A 16,700-nucleotide genomic window follows, 5' to 3' on the forward strand; every position below is an offset into this window, starting at 1 on the left:
ATTATACAGTAGAAGTGAGAAATAGATTCAAGGGACTAGATCTGATAGACAGAGTGCCTGAAGAACTATGGACAGAGGTTCATAACAGGTACAGGAGGCTGTGATCAAAACTACCTCCAAGAAAAAGAAATACAAAAAGGCAAAATGGTTGTCTGAGGACGCCTTACAGATAGGCCTTCTCAGGTTGTCTGAGAAAAGGAGAGACGTGAAAGGCAAAAGAGAACAGGAAAGATATTCCCATCTGAATGCAGAATTCCAAAGAATGGCAAGGAGAGATAAGAAAGCCTTCCTCAGTGATCAGTGCAAAGAAATAGAGGAAAACAATAAAAGGGGAAAGAACACAGATCTCTTCAAGAAAATTAGAGATACCAAGGGAACATTTCATGCAAAGATGGGCACAATAAAGGACAAAAATGGTATGGACCTAACAGAAGCAGAAGATAATAAGAAGCGGTGGCAAGAATACACAGAAGAACTATACAAAAAAAGATCATCACCCAGACAACCACTATGGTGTGATTACTCACCTAGAGCCAGACATCCTAGAATGCAAAGTCAATTGGGCCTTAGGAAACATCACTATGAACAAAGCTAGTGGAGGTGATGGAATTCCAGTTGAGCTATTTCAAATCCTGAAAGATGATGCTGTGAAAGTGCTGCACTCAATATGCCAGCAAATTTGGAAAACTCAGCAGTGGTCACAGGACTGGAAAAGGTCAATTTTCATTCCAATCCCAAAGAAAGGCAATCCCAAAGAATGTTCAAACTACCACACAATTGCATTTATCTTACACGCTAGCAAAGTAATGCTCAAAAGTCCCCGAGCGAGGTTTCAACAGCATGTCAATCAAGAACTTCCAGATGTACAGCTGGATTTAGAAAAGGCAGAGGAACGAAACATCAAATTGTCAACATCCATTGGATCATAGAAAAAGCAAGAGAGTTCCAGGAAAACATCTACTTCTGCTTCATTGACTACGCTAAAGCCTTTGACTTTAGCGTATCATAACAAACTGTAGAAAATTCTTAAAGAGATGGGAATACCAGACCACCTTACCTGCCTTCAGAGAAACTTGTATGCAGGTCAAGAAGCAATAGTAAGAGCTGGATATGGAGCAACAGACTGGTTCCAAATTGGGAAAGGAGTACATCAAGGCTGTATATTGTCTCCCTGCCTGTTTAACTTGTTTAACTTGTATTCAGAGTACATCATGTGAAATGCCAGGCTGAATGAAGCACAAACTAAAATCAAGATTTCTGGGAGAAATATCAGTAACCTCAGATATTCAGATGACATCACCCTTATGGCAGAAAGCGAAGAGGAACTAAAGAGCCTCTTGATGGAGGTGAAAGAGGAGAGTGAAAAAGCTGTCTTAAAACTCAACATTCAAAAAACTAAGATCAAGGCATACAGTCCCATCACTTCAAGGCAAATAGATGGGGAAACAATGAAAACAGTGACAGACTTTATTTTCTTGGGCTCCAAAATCACTGCAGACTGTGACTGCAGCCATGAAATTAAAAGATGCTTGCTCCTTGGAAGAAAAGCTATGAGAAACCTAGGCAGCATATTAGAAGGCAGAGACATTACTTTGCCAATAAAGATCCATCTAGTCAAAGCTATGGTTTTTCCAGTAGTCATGTATGGATGTGACAGCTGGACCATAAAGAAGGCTGTGTTGAAGAATTTATGCTTTCGAACTGCAGTGTTGGAGGACTCTTGAGAGTCCCTTGGACTACAAGGAGATCAAACCAGTCAATCTTAAAGGAAATCAGTCCTGTTTATTCATTGGAAGGACTGATGCTGAAGATGAAGCTCCAATACTTTGGCCACCTGATGTGAAGAGCCGACTCATTAAAAAAGACCCTGATGCTGGGAAAGATTGAAGGCAGGAGGAGAAGGAGACGACAGAGGACAAGATGGTTGGATGGCATCACTGACTCAATTGACATGAGTTTGAGCAAGCTCTGGGAGATGGTGATGGACAGGGAAGCTGGTGTGCTGCAGTCCATGGGGTCACAAAGAGTCGGATACTACTGAGCAACTGAATGACAATAAGAAAGATCTGTAAGATTAATGTTTTAAGAGGAGTAAAATCAACATACAGAAGAAAAAGGTTTTTTTCTTTTGTAGTGAAGGACATTAGTGGGGTAGTTGGCGATGCTTAAATAAAGTCTCTATGCTAGATAGCATTACTATATCAGTGTTAATTGCCCGATTTTTATAACTACACTGTAGTTACTGAAGAGAAAGTCCTTGATCTCAGGAAATACACATAGCTGTACTTAATGATAAGGTAGTTTATATATGCAAAACAAGTGTCTCAAAAATTATATACAATATATATTATGCATTCATTCATAACACAAATGCAGACTTGGGAAAGTGAGAGAGAGGGATAAAGCAAATGTAAAGTGTTAACATCTGAGAAATCTGGGTAGAATATACAGAAATTTTTGCATTAATTTTGCAACATCTCTGTAAGTCAGAAATTCTTTCAGACTAAAAAGTTCTAACGACTCAGATTCAGGACATCCCTGGTGGCACAGCCAATAGAAATCTGCCTGCCAATACAGGGGACATGGGTTCGGGCCCTGGCTGGGGGGGATTCCACCTGCCGAGGAGCAACTGGGCCCTTGGGCCACAGCAACTGAGCCCAAGAGCCGCAGCTCCTGAGCCCACGTGTTCTAGAGCCCGTGCTCTGCAACAAGAGACCCACTTGGGGTGAGAAGCCCACGCATCGCAGCGCACAGTAGCCCCCGATAAAGAAAGCCCACGTGCAGCAATGAAGACCTAGAGCAGCCCAAATAAGCTAATTAATTAATTCAAAACAAAACTCAGATACAGAAAAATGTACAGAGTAAGCTTCGATTTGTCTTTAACCAACAAAGATGTACACACACACTAGAATACACAGGATGGTTTCTGAGAAATATACAAGCCTCTTGTATTAATAATAGTATTTTCTTTTAAAGGCATGGGAATCTGAGGTGGAAGGGAACGTGTCTTTCATTTTAAACTCTTTGGCCAGGTTTTATTTTTAAAACATTTTATGTCTATACCATTTCCCCCTTTTAAACCTTTAACTGTTTGAATGCCAATGATTCTATTTCTCCCCACCGTCCTCTCTTTATTTTTTATTTTTTATTCATTTATTTGGCTGCACCAGGTCTTAGTTGCAGCATGTGGGATCTAGTTCCCTGACCAGGGATTGAACCTGGGCCCCCTGCATTGGGAGCTCAGAATCTTAACCACTGGGCCAGCAGGGAAGTCCCCCCACTGTCCTCTCTTATGAGAGCTCATCTTCCTGTGCATATAGGACTTTTCAGAAGCCCAGAAATGCACCAAGACTCTGTATCATTAGCCCCATGGGTCCAGAGCAGACCTCCAAGCATCCCTGGTGCCTCAGCTCTGCTCCTAGGGAGGCCAGAGATGAAACTGCCATCTCTAGCACTGCCGGTAAACATTTCTGATATCTCCTGAAAGCTTTCACATAAAAGCAGATCACTTTATCCTTTTGTTCAGTCTTAATCCAAATGACATTCCTTTGATTTTTACAATCAAATTCAACACAGAGCACCTGGGGGAGGGGTGACTCTAAACAAAGCATTCTTATACCAAATACAAAGACCACATCTTGTATGATTCCATTTACGTGAAATATCCAGAGCAGGCAAATTTATAAAGGCATAAATTAGTGTATAAAGACAAGGGCTGGTAAGGGAGAGAAATAGGAAGTGGCTGATAATAGGTATAAAATTTCTTTTGGGGTGGTAAAAATGCTTTCAGATTAGATGACGGTGATGGTCACACAATTCTGTAAATATACCAAGAGCCATTGAGGACAGATACAAACCTTCAACATTTCCACAGATCTGTTTTAAAAAATCCAAATACATACCATTTTGCAAATATTGTTCTAACTGGTCCCTTCTCTCATCAGCCATAGATGTGGTCATTGCAAGATAGTACTTTGGTGGAAAGGGTGGCAGGCAATTTCCAAACACCCGCTTCAACTGAAAGATGAAGAAAACACAAATTTAAGACAAAGCGCCTACCATTCAAGGTTGATGAGGCACCAAAGCCTTGGCTTGGGGCAAGTCTCTCCCCAGCACTTTATTTAAAATTAACGCTTCCTGATGGTCAAAAGGAGGAAAAAGTGATACCTTGATTTTCTTAAAGAGGATTTTATTTTAGTAGAGGTTCCTAGACGTATCTCAGACTGACAACTCCAGTCTGAGTTTGGTAGATTTGGGGTATATTTTAATCTTTCGTTTGTTTTTACACAATACATCAGTCACATCATACAATATTCCTTTAATTTATTCCCCAATAGTATTCATGACATCAATGGTTAGAGTTAGGAATTTAATTCCCCCTCCCCACACCCACCCAATTTGAACAGAACAGCAGATGTTCAGAGTTGTGCAGTCTAATTTGGTAGCCTCTGACAACGCAGCTAGTCCAAAGTGAGATGGGTGGTAAGTGTAAAATGCACTCTAGTTTTAAGGGAAGACTTCGTGCAAAGGGAAGAGAAGGTAAAACATTTTGCTAAAAACTTTTTAGGAATGTGCATGCTAAGTAGCTTCAGTTGTGTCCAACTCTTTGGAATATGACTGCCAGGCTCCTCTGTCTGTGGGATTCTCCAAGCAAGAACACAGGAGTGAGTAGACACACCCTCCTCAATCACTTTTTATATTGATTACCTACTGAAATCATAATATTTTAGATGCATCAGATTAAATAAAATATATCATTAAAATTAATTCCACCTGTTTTTTAAATCTTTTTTAACATGTCAAAATTTTAACACAAAATTTTGCAGTTTTACATATGTGGCTTACGTTCTATTGCTAGTGGACAATGTTGGTTTCTAAAAGTCCTACAAGGCTGACATATGATCCCAGTAGAAACTCTGCCAGACCCCTCCCTCTTCCCCACCCACATATGACCCAAGACCATGACCGTGGTGGAAACTATCTTTATGCAAGCTCATAGTGGATGCATCAAAAATAATTTTTAAATTAGGTAATCAAAAATGACCTTCATTCCAGACTCACATTTACAGTGAAAGCTTGAAAATAAGACATCGTATCATTCTCTTTAAAGTAGAAGAAAGGAAACCAGTAAGATTTTAACATGGTACCTCTGGAACAGGAAATTTCACTGACTTAAAGAAAATGAGAGCAGATCTAAGAGAAATGAGACTGCAAACAAGAACGAACTAAAATTCCATGACCTTTGTCAAAAATACAGTGTGTATTTGGCAAATATTTACCTTGCACCAGCCCTAACTTCAAAATAGATCGCAAATCTGGCCTCTTCTTCCTCCCCCACTGCCATCACTCTTGTCCACACCCCTGTTATCTCTTGTTCCAGGTTATTGCAGTAACTTTCCAACAGATCTCTCTGCCTCCGCCCTTGCTCCCCTTCCATCTATTCCTAATACAGAATCTAAAGTTACTTAAAAATGTAAGTCAGATCATTCCTCTGCCCTGCACGAAATCCTTCATAGCAGCCTGTCTCACTCAAGTACGAGCCAAAATTCTTAGGGTGGCCCAGAATTGGGCCACCCAATAAGACATCCATTAGCCACCTGTGACTACTTAAATTTAAACTTAAAATTTAAAGTTCAACTCCTCCATCTCACTAACCACATTTCAAATACTCAATAGCCACTGGAAACATGGCAAGTTCCTACTAAATTAGACAAAGAAGATACAGAGCATTTCCACCAGCACATAAATTTCTATTGGACAGTGTTGATCTAACACTTGGAAAGGTTATTACCTGCCTACCTGTAGGGAAGATACAGCTCCCTTATATTTTGTTTGGTCTGCTGGGTTGTTTGTTTGATTTCTAGGGAATCTGAATTTGATGCCAACATTAATTTTTGCAATTTAAAAATATTCAAGTTATATTCTGGAGAGAATATAAAGTGGTACAGCCACTTTGGAAGAAATTTTGGCAATTTCTTACAAGGTAAACATAGTTTTACCACATAATTCAGCAACTACACTCCTAGTTATTCACCCAATAGATTTGAAAACTGTGGCCACAAAAAGACAGCATACAAATGTTTGGAGGTGCTTTACTCATAATCACCAAAACCTGAAAGCAACCGAGATATCCTTCAATAGGTGAATGGATAAACAAACTCTGGTCTATCCCTACAATGGAATATTCCCCAGCAATAAAAAGAAATGAGTTGTCAAGCTACAAAAAGACATGAAGGAATCTGAGATACATATTGATAAATAAAAAGTCAATCTGAAAAAACACACTGTATGACTTCAATTACATGATATTCTTGGGGGAAAAGCAAAATGGTAGAGAGAGTAAAAACATTCATGGTCACCAGGAGCTTGGAAAAGGGGGGTGTTGAACTGGTGAAGCACGTGGAATCTTTTAGGGTGGTGAAACTAGTCTGCATGATACTATGATACATGGTACTAGGTATTTGCCAAACCTACTGAACTTTACAACACAACTTTAATGTGTGTAGATATTTAAAGAATCATTTAGGAAGTGGGGGAAACCCAGAATGGAATGCAGAATGTGAGTAAACAATTTAGCTATGTTATAAATAGATGAAACAACTGCAGTGAAGGGAATGAGGGAAAAGGTGCTGACCTAAGTCACTCTGCAAATGAGTGGTGTCTATAAAATTAAAGGCCAAAGCGGCTCTACAGAAGTATGAGCTCTAGCTGATAAAATTGTTTCCTATGTGGACACATGTTAACCATTCTGCTACCTCTATATGTGTTCACAGAATGGAACAATCAAGTCAGCAGATGCAGGTGGTGTGAGTGGCTTCTCACTGTTGTAATGAGAGTTTTCAGATAAGGGAACAGGCTAGAGTGAGCCATGTGGTGATGGATTACCATTGAAGACATTGGTATGAACTCATGTTTAACTTAATGTAGACACAGATGGCTACACACAGAAGTATTTATTTATAGACATGCATAGATACACATATATTTTCTTGCTCTGTCAGTTTAGAGGGTCTAGAAGCAACGACACTGTGATAGTGGGGAAAACATATAGTGCCAGATATTGGTTTCTAATGTTATTCTTCAATAAAAGCAACTAGGACTCCATGAAGAAATGGTTGATTCTAGGACTGAAGCAGGAAATACACAAGATGAGTCTGGGACTGGGACTTCCCTGGTGGTCCAGTGGTTGAGATTCCACACCTCAAATGCAGAGGGTGTGGGTTCGATCGGAACAAAAATCCCACATGCCACACGGTGGGGCCAAAAAAAAAAACCTAAGGAAACTATAAGCAAGGTGAAAAGACAGCCTTCAGAATGGGGGAAAATAATAGCAAACGAAGCAACTGACAAAGAATTAATCTCAAAAATATACAAGCAGCTCATGCAGCTCAATCCCAGAAAAATAAATGACCCATCAAAAAATAGGCCAAAGAACTAAACAGACATTTCTCCAAAGAAGACATACAGATGGCTAACAAATACATGAAAAGATGCTCAACATCACTCATTATCAGAGAAATGCAAATTAAAACCGCAATGAGGTACCATCTCATGCCGGTCAGAATGGCTGCTATCAAAAAGTCTACAAACAATAAATGCTGGAGAGGATGTGGAGAAAAAGGAACCCTCTTACACTGTTGGTGGGAATGCAAAATAGTACAGCTACTATGGAGAACAGTGTGGAGATTCCTTAAAAAACTGGAAGTAGAACTGCCATACAGCCCAGCTTCACTGCTGGGCATACACACTGAGGAAACCAGAATTGAAAGAGACACGAGTATTCCAGTGTTCATCGCAGCACTGTTTACAATAGGCAGGACATGGAAGCAACCTAGATGTCCATCGGCAGATGAATGGATAAGAAAGCTGTGGTACATATACACAATGGAATATTACTCAGCTGTTAAAAAGAAGGCATTTGAATCAGTTCTAATGAGGTGGATGAAACTGGAGCCTATTATACAGATCAAAGTAAGTCAGAGAGAAAATCACCAATATAGTATATTAATGCATATATATGGAATTTAGAAAGATGGTAACGATGACCCTATATGCGAGACAGCAAAAGAGACACAGATGTAAAGAACAGACTTTTGGACTCTATGGGAGAAGGCGAGGGTGGGATGATTTGAGAGAATAGCATTGAAACATGCATATTATCATATGTGAAACAGATCGCCAGTCCAGGTTCAATGCATGAGGCAGGGTGACCAGGGCCGGTGCACTGGGATGACCCTGAGGGATGGGGTGGGGAGGGAGGTGGGAGGGGGGTTCAGGATGGGGAACACATGTACACCCATGGCTGATTCATGTCAACGTATGGCAAAAATCACTACAATATAGTAAAGTAATTAGCCTTCAATTAAAATAAATTAATTAATTAAAAAAAAAAGATGAGTCTGGGAAGTCTTGTAGCACCAGAAAATAAGAAAGTGTGCAAAGCAAACAAAAGTCAACAATAGGGGTATGTCAAAGACACAGAGGAACAAACTGAAAGAGCTCCCACAGGCCAAGCTGGAACAATATCCAGGAGTCCACTCCAGGAGTACTATATCCAGGAGTCTGTAATAATTTATAGTCCAGATATAAATTCTTGACTAAGTAAATCTGAGAGAATACACAAATCCTGGTGCAGAAGAATCCCAAATAATGTATGTAGATACTTTATCCCACAAGGAGTTGAACATAAATCCTCAGTCTTTAAGTGTGGTCTGTGCATGGGGACATCCCTCCTAAGAGCATACACTGGAAAGGCAGGGAAAGAAGTAACTTTATATGGAGAAACCTGCCAAACACTCCCTCAGCCAGGTGACCAAGGGCAATCTCAAACATGTTAGATCGCTAGTAAATGCCCCAGACAAGATGTGAGTAGGAGCACTTGTCCCCCAGTCTCTCAAAACCATAAACCCAGTCGGGTCATCTGAAAAACATCAGACCAAGTCCACTAGAGGGACATTCCACAAACTACCTGCCCAATACTCCTCAAAATTGTCAAAATCATGAACAACAAGGAAAGCCTGGGAAACTGTCACAGTCAAGAGGAGCCTAAAGAGATATAACAGTTTAATGTGGGACTTGAATGTGGCCTTGGAACAGAAGGACATTAAGTAAAGACCAAGAAGTTGGAATAAATGATAGACTATAGTTTGTAATTCTGTATCAGTACAGGTTCATTGTGTTAAGTCACTTTTAGTCATGTCCAACTCTTTGGGACCCCATGGACTGTCATCTTGGGGTCATCTTGGGACCCCACCCAGGCTTCTCTGTCCATGGGATTTTCCAGGCGAGATTCCTGGAGTGGGTTGCCATTTCTTCCTCAAGGGGATCTTCCCGACTCAGGGATTGAACGGCTTCGCCTTCTCTTAGTTCTCCTGCATTGGCAGGCGGGTTCTTTACCACTAGCGCCACCTGGGAAGCCCCTGTAACCGAAGTACCAAAAACAACAGCGGAAACTGGGGGCAAGGGAGATGAGAACTCTGTACCATCTTTGCACTTAAAAAAATAATAATAAATCTAAGATTGGTCCACAAAAATAATGTTTATTTTTTTAAGAAAGGAAAACCGATGCTCTGGCCTCTCTTAAAAAAACAAGAATGTCTGGAATCACTTGAGTTTATATTCTCTCAGGCTGTTCCTACCACGCCTACTGCCTCTCATGTAAGTTACCTGCCCGATGGAGATGCGGACACAGAGAAGAGCCGGGAGGACACAGCGGGGGGTGGGTACAAGGTGAGGGTGGGATGAATCGAGAGAGTAGCACTGAAGCGTACCCAGTGCCACACATAAAACAGATCACTACTGGGAAGTTGCTGAATAACAGGGAGCTCAACCTGGTGCTCGGTGACAACACAGAGGGGTGGGATGGCGTGGGAGGTTCAAGAGGGAGGAGACACATATACACTTATGACTGACTCACGTTCTTGTATGGCAGAAACCAACACAACATTGTAAAGCAATTATCCTCTAATTGAAACTAAACTTTATAAAATGGAAAAAATAAATTACCCACCAGATTCCAGTAGTTATTTGTCATTTTTTCTTTAAATCTAGCAGTATAAAATATTAGAGCAACAATTCTGCTTCTTTCAAATTCAAGGAAATCTTCCTGCCGTGCCAGAGAGGATCTACAGGCACCTCAGTCACTGCATCATCCCAGGCAAGGGATGCATGCGCCCCTCTCTGCTAATTCCATTAAGTAGAAGCAGGAATTGGTCTTCTTTGCATGCACTTATTTCCTGATTAACTGATTGAGTGATCTTTGAAAGGCAATCTTCTTGTCAAGTGTTTATAAGCACCACAGATACTCCCAAATGGGTGGGAATCAAAATATCCTTGAACCAGCAGGGCTGTCTGGGTTACCCAGGGGAGATCCGGGCAGAGACCTACAGCCAAGAACTGGACAAAAACTCAACAAGGATTAAGGTCCTAATACCCACTCCAGAGCCAAAACTCTCCCAGCAGGTTTTACAACCTGAGCTGACTTCTCAAGGAATCTTTCCCCTCCTTTCTCAAGCACAGGTCTAAGTGGGGAGATAAACACAATAAACTGAGCAGTAAAGTCCGCCAAAAGTCCATCACAACTGCACAAATTCTTCAACTCTACCAAAATACAGTCTTTTCTATTGGTCTCAAATACTACATCATTTACCTATTAAAAGCACTCGCATACTGAGAATTATCTATTAGAGTTAGCCCTAACACTCTTTCAAAAACTGTTTCAAGAGATCAGAAAGAAAACACACCTCTTGTGCCCATTTAGTAAGAGCTATTTTTGTTTGCTTGCTTTGAAAAATCACGTTCAGGTAACAGATTTTTTTTTTTTTTTAATTCCAGCACAGTCTCCTGCTCCAATTTCTCCATCATACAGTTCTGCCTCTTAACATGAAGAGAACTCTACTGACCAACTGAACCTTGACATCAAGGTGGGAGGATGTGGTCAGATTGCCCTCGTCGTCAGGGTAGGAGGATAACATTGTTTAATGGCCATGATGATCACCTATCTCACAGGACTGTATTGAGGAAGAAATGGGAAAATATACAAGACTAACATTCTTTGGTGCAAAATATCACAGTCCAGGCTGCTTTGAGCTTGTGACCTTTTATCTTGTGCATTTTATCATATGCACTTTCTGCCCCCTATTTCTATCCCTCGGCAGTGACCTGGGACAAGTGGAATTACGATCACAACACTGTCCTCTTGATAGTCTGTTTCTGATGTTGACTCAGTCATCCCACCTTCCAAGGCCCTTGTATTAAAAATCTCAGATTGTCCAGATAAAGGGTCACAAGCTCAAATAAACCTGGACTGTGGTATTTTGTACCAAAGAACATTAGTCTTGTGTATTTTCCCGTTTCTTCCTCAGTGCAGTCCTGTGAAGTTGGTGATCATCCTGGCCATGAACCCTGTCATCCTCCCTCCTCGACAACAAGGTTGGTGGCCAGTGCGTAACTCAGGCAGCTAAAGTGACTCAAATCAAGATCAATGAGCAGTAGAACCTGGACACACTCTTTTCACCACTTTTTCCTTCTCCTTGCCCTCTTTTCCTCCCATCCTCCTCCTCCATCAAATCTCTCTTGGGCCTCTCCTAAAACAAGATTCTATGCTGGATACGCTATGCCTACAGCCTTCATTCATTCCTTCATTTAAGCATTTGGGCTTCTCAACTAAATAAAGAGGGGAAACAAAATCTTCACACAAAGAAGGGGAAAGTGACAAGGTCTAAACACAAAGTGACACAGGAATCAGAGAAAGGCTCTTGTGCAATTAAGGGGGACTTCCCAGAGAAGGTGGGGCTTGAGGTGACCCTTGAGAAAGGCTGGTCTCTAACCCACAGCCCGGTAGGCAGAGGCCTTCTCAGGAGGGGGAGGTGAGCCAGGGAGTGGCAACGGGCCAGCTCATGAGAACAGAGTCGGGAAAAGGAGAAATATCAGGTAAAGAAGGGAAGGAGCCAGGCTGAGTCAGCACCTGGCAGGGAAGAAGACTGAACCAGCGCGGAGCCCTGCTCTCGCGGAGGATCGTTTGCAAGGCTTGTCAGCACTGCTATGACTGATGCCAGCAGGGCGTTTTCAAAGAGGCAAGCATCCTTTCCATGGAGTCCAGCCTCATTTACACAGGATGGCCAAAATGAGCCAATTAACGGTTTCTTTCACAGATTTGACTCCCCTTGAGGGAGGTGGTATAGGCAAGGGCATAGATCAAATCGCTTTTATTCATTTAAAGGCACAGAAAGCAGTCAGGTCAGGCAGTTCCCGTGGCAGAGAGACGGATAACTCAGCAGTGGAAGGGAAGCTGCCAGAACTTGAGAGCCTCCGTGGGAACCGGGCTGCCGGCCATGACTTCAGAGAGCATGGGTCACAGCTGACCTCTGGGAAACACAACCATCTTTCCTCAGGTCAGTCTTATACGCATTAGCCTCCCATAGAAGGGGCAGGGACCACGTCACCTCAGTCAGGTTCTCCTTCACAATTGCAGAGGGCTTCCCTGGTGGCTCAGATGATAAGGAATCTGCCTGCAATGCAGGAGACCCAGGTTTGATCCCTGGGTTAGGAAGATCCCCTGGAGAAGGGAATGGTTACCCACTCCAACATTCTTGCTGGAGAATTCCACGGACCGAGGAGCCTGGTGGGCTACCGTCCATGGTGTCACAAAGAGTCGGACATAACTGAGCGACTGCCACTCCACCAATAAACAAAATAGAAATCCAATTTGTAAATCAAAAAAACACATGTGCTAAAAGTCAGAGTCTTCACTTAATTTAACATAGTGCTTGGTATTTAATAGGTACTTAGTAAATATTCTTAAGTAAATGAGTAAATCAGTTATTTTTATTAAGATGAGATTTCTCTTCAATTGTGATGCAGAACGTCCAAATCAATTGGAAATAAACTTCTACTCACCAAACATACACATGACACACACATTCATAAACACAGATGGGGACTTTATATTGTCTCCTTTTTATTTATTCAGTATTAATATTAAATCAGATTAAGAATTCTTAGCCATTTCACATCTTCCATGGAGCAGGAAGAATAAAAACTAGCTGAGAAGAGGCTGGGGAAGTCAGCCAACCTTTTGGTCTCTGACTTAGGGTTGCCAGATAAAATAGAGGATGCCCAGTTAACAGTGTCTCAAATATTGCAGGAGATATACTAGACAAGTGTTTATTATTTATCTGAAATTCACATTTAACTGAGGATCCTATATTTTTATTTGCTAAATCTAGCAAACTTACTTGGACTTTTCATCTGTAAAACGGGAGTAATGATAACGATTGCAATGCCAACCTTATAGGGGCATTGCACCTATATTCCACCACCCAAGAGGGCAGGTGGAATAAAATCTTGTGCCAGGAACTCTAAGAACAGAAAGCAGATCTTGTTTTCTGGGACTTGAGGTGGAGGGAGGGGATCAAGGGCAAAGGAGACAAGGAAACATTATGAGTGTGGAAACTGTTCTCTGTCTTGATTATGGTGGTGATAGATTAAATGCATTTATAATTAAATATATTTATATATTTATAATTCACCACACTAGACACACACAATTGGGGAATTTTACTATGCTATGCTTAAATAAAGTAAAAAAAATGTTAGCTTAGGATGTAGTTGTTTTTCTGATATTTTGCCAACTTTGATAAGGAACCACAAAATGGTTAGAACAGGTTCCAAAGATCAAATCTTGGCTCCAACACTTGGAGCGGTACGACCTTGGGCAAGGTGTACCTCAGTTTTCTCATATGCTAAATGGGGCTAATTATAATCCTAGCTCATAAGACTGTTATAAAAATTAAACACAATATTACATTACTTAACACAGAGTAACTGTTAGTTATTGTTAAAGTAATAATACCAATAGCCACCTCCTAAGATCTAAATAGTTTATTTAAAAGGAACTGTTCCTACAGAAAAGGGAAACAATGATACATGTAAGATGGTTGGAAAATGGATAAAGAAATCCTCACTTTAGAATTTTGAAAAACAAATACAAAGTATTCACTAATATCCATTGTATACTCTACAAAAGGCAGATCTTTGTGGCTATCAGAATTGGCTTTATGTTTCTGCTTCAGGGCCTGCTAGAATTTGATAGGTCCGAATTTTTCTGAAAACAAGCATTTTTCTGAGTCTTGTTGGTTAAGGAGGGCTTGACAAGCCTCAGAGTCAGTAAATATTTACCGAGCACGTAAACTATGCGCCAGGTTCTCTGAGAACCCGGACTCTAATCTTCACAAGAGCCTTGTGAAGCCGACATCCACAGTCACCGACCTGATCATTTCTGAGGAGAAAATTGAAGGTCAGAGAAGAGGTGAGGTGTCCAGCCAGGAAGTGGTCAGTCCATCTCTCCCTTCTCCTCTCTGCCGACTTCTGCCTTTTACCTGTGATGGCCACCTCCCCAACCTGACCTCACATGCAGGGAGGCAGATGAGGGTGGGAGGTGACCCTTACGTTCATCCTACAACTGCCTAAACCAACTCTACTGTCTCTTCCTCCAAGATCCCCATCTGTAGTCCTCCCAACTCCCCAGGCAGATTTCAGTCACAAGTAGCTTGTCATCCTGCAGAAGTCTGAATCCATGCCCTTTTTATTCAGCCACGGACAGTCATTTCTGAGGACCTACTGGGTCACAGGCACTGTGTTAGGTGCTAGCAATTCAAAAATGACCACAAAAAGCAACAACTACATTACACCTGTTTTCACTGAATCCAGAGAAACTTAGTCATACCTTGAAAATGGACTTTTCCAACACACTGGAATGTATGAGGAAGAAGGCTCAATTCAGTGACGTTTTTATAATAGTATAATAATGGAACTGAGCTGTCCATCAACAGGAAATGGTCTTAAAGAAAATATGATATATTTACTCATTAGAAACCAGAGATTATCTGAAAGGACTTTCCCCAAAATGTTAATATCTATTGGCGAGGCAAGCTTTTTCCTTTTTTTCTTTCTAACTTCAGGTATGTGTTCTTTATAATTGGGATATAAAATCTTCAAAACAAACAAACAAAAACTGTGCATGAAGGTGGGAGAAAGGTGAAGTTCATTTCCAAACTTCCATGTACTCCTTTAACCCACTTTGATGACTTGCAACACTTCCTTGTTAGGAAAACACAACCCATTAGGCCTGGTTAATAAATCAGTCTTCATGCTGAAAGAAAGTGTCATCAGGACATCAGAGTGAGAAACTAGAGTGGAAAATGGCCTTCTAATTGAATAATTCCTGTTTCCTGGGTTTCCAGTCTGCCCATATTTGAAGACTATGAATACCTTCCTTTGAAAACAAAAATAGAGACACACCTTTTCAAAGGGGAAAAAATTAAACTCTGGGAGAAGGAAAGTGTTAGTCACTCAGTCGTGTCCAACTCTTTGCAACCCCATGGATTGTAGCCTGCCAGGCTCCTCTGTCCATGGAAATCTCCAGGCAAGAATACTGGTATGGCTTGCCATTCCCTTCTCCATGGGATCTTTTCAACCCAGGGATCGAACCTGGGTCTCCTGCATCACAGGCAGACTCTTTGCCATCTGAGCCAAATACTCAAATGTGAGTACTGGAAGTCCAATACTCACATACCAGAGACTGAAGACTACACCTTGATCTAGACTTGGTTTGCTCATTTTGCACAAGGATATTGTCTTGGGAAAACAACTGGCATTGAAATGGAGCCCAGGTTGGGCTGGTGGGGATCGCTGAGCTGGGGTGGGTTGGATAATTAATTACCTACCCGCAGCCCACCTCACCTCACAGCTGTAGGTGATTACACCAGGTAACATGTCATTGAGCTGTATGCCAGGCAGTTCAGATTAACCAGTTACCACGACCCGGATTAGAAGTCCAAAGCCCTCAGGAAGTGCGGTGTCTTGTCAGAGTCAAGCACCCAGAGTCCACGGCTGCACTGGAGTCGGGTGGGCCGGCTGGGACCCGCCTGGGTCCGCTCACCTGTTCGTTCCAACGATGCAGCTGGCTGTAACGCACCTTGCAGAACAGAAACCCGTCCAGGTACACGGAATACAGCTGCAAAGAGACATCAGAGTCCGAATCAGCTGAGTGAGGTGAACCCCCGCCCCGCCTTGTCCCTGCCGTCTCACCCCGACACCCCCGCCCCCCGGCGCACCACGTAGCGGCCCCCCAGCGCGTCGGGCCGCTGCTGGGACACCGGGATGCAGAAATGCATCTTCATGGCTGGGGCGGCGCTGGGAACCCGGCCCGCGGCGGCGGCGGCGGCGGCGCGGCCCTGGGCTCTGAGCCCCGCGGCGATGGGTGTCCCCAGGTGCGGCCCGCCTCCTGGTCCCCGCCCCGCTCCGACTGGACCACTCGGGTCCCCGGAAGGGAAGGAGGTGAAGCGCGGCTACCGTCCACGCCCCACAGCCAGTCTGCGCCCCAGGCGGGGCTCCAGGTGCTCCGCGGGGCCAGGGACGGAATTCAAGATAGACGCTAGCATATGCCAGTGCCTGCGCCTTGGGCCAGAGGCTCCACCCTGGGGTCTGTGGACTCCCGGGGCTCTTTAGCGAAAAATGTGCATGGATGGGTGGGGCAATGGAATTCTGAGAAGGTCCTGGGTTTCATCTGACTTTCAGAGGGTTCCTTGGACCCACGAAAGTCACAAATCGTCGCTCAGCGGCATGGATGTCACGTGCACCTGCCAAATGCGTAACTCACTAACTAACTACTCCCCACCCCGCCATGGCATCTCAGGCTC

General features: G+C 42.6%; 1 protein-coding gene across 1 annotated transcript in view; it reads right to left on the reverse strand.

Annotated features, from left to right (window-relative positions):
* Positions 1–16,181, reverse strand: part of SNX31 (sorting nexin 31) — an 80,231-nt gene extending 64,050 nt beyond the window's left edge. The window contains exons 1-3 of the mRNA XM_065903565.1: positions 16,116–16,181; positions 15,941–16,015; positions 3,903–4,017 (exon numbers count right to left, since the gene is read on the reverse strand). Coding sequence (XP_065759637.1) covers positions 3,903–4,017; positions 15,941–16,015; positions 16,116–16,181 — 256 coding nt within the window. The remainder of the gene's footprint in view (positions 1–3,902; positions 4,018–15,940; positions 16,016–16,115) is intronic.
* Positions 16,182–16,700: the final 519 nt, after the last annotated feature.

Source organism: Muntiacus reevesi, chromosome 12 (genome assembly GCF_963930625.1).
Source record: "Muntiacus reevesi chromosome 12, mMunRee1.1, whole genome shotgun sequence".
In the NCBI taxonomy this organism is placed as follows: Eukaryota; Metazoa; Chordata; class Mammalia; order Artiodactyla; family Cervidae; genus Muntiacus; species Muntiacus reevesi.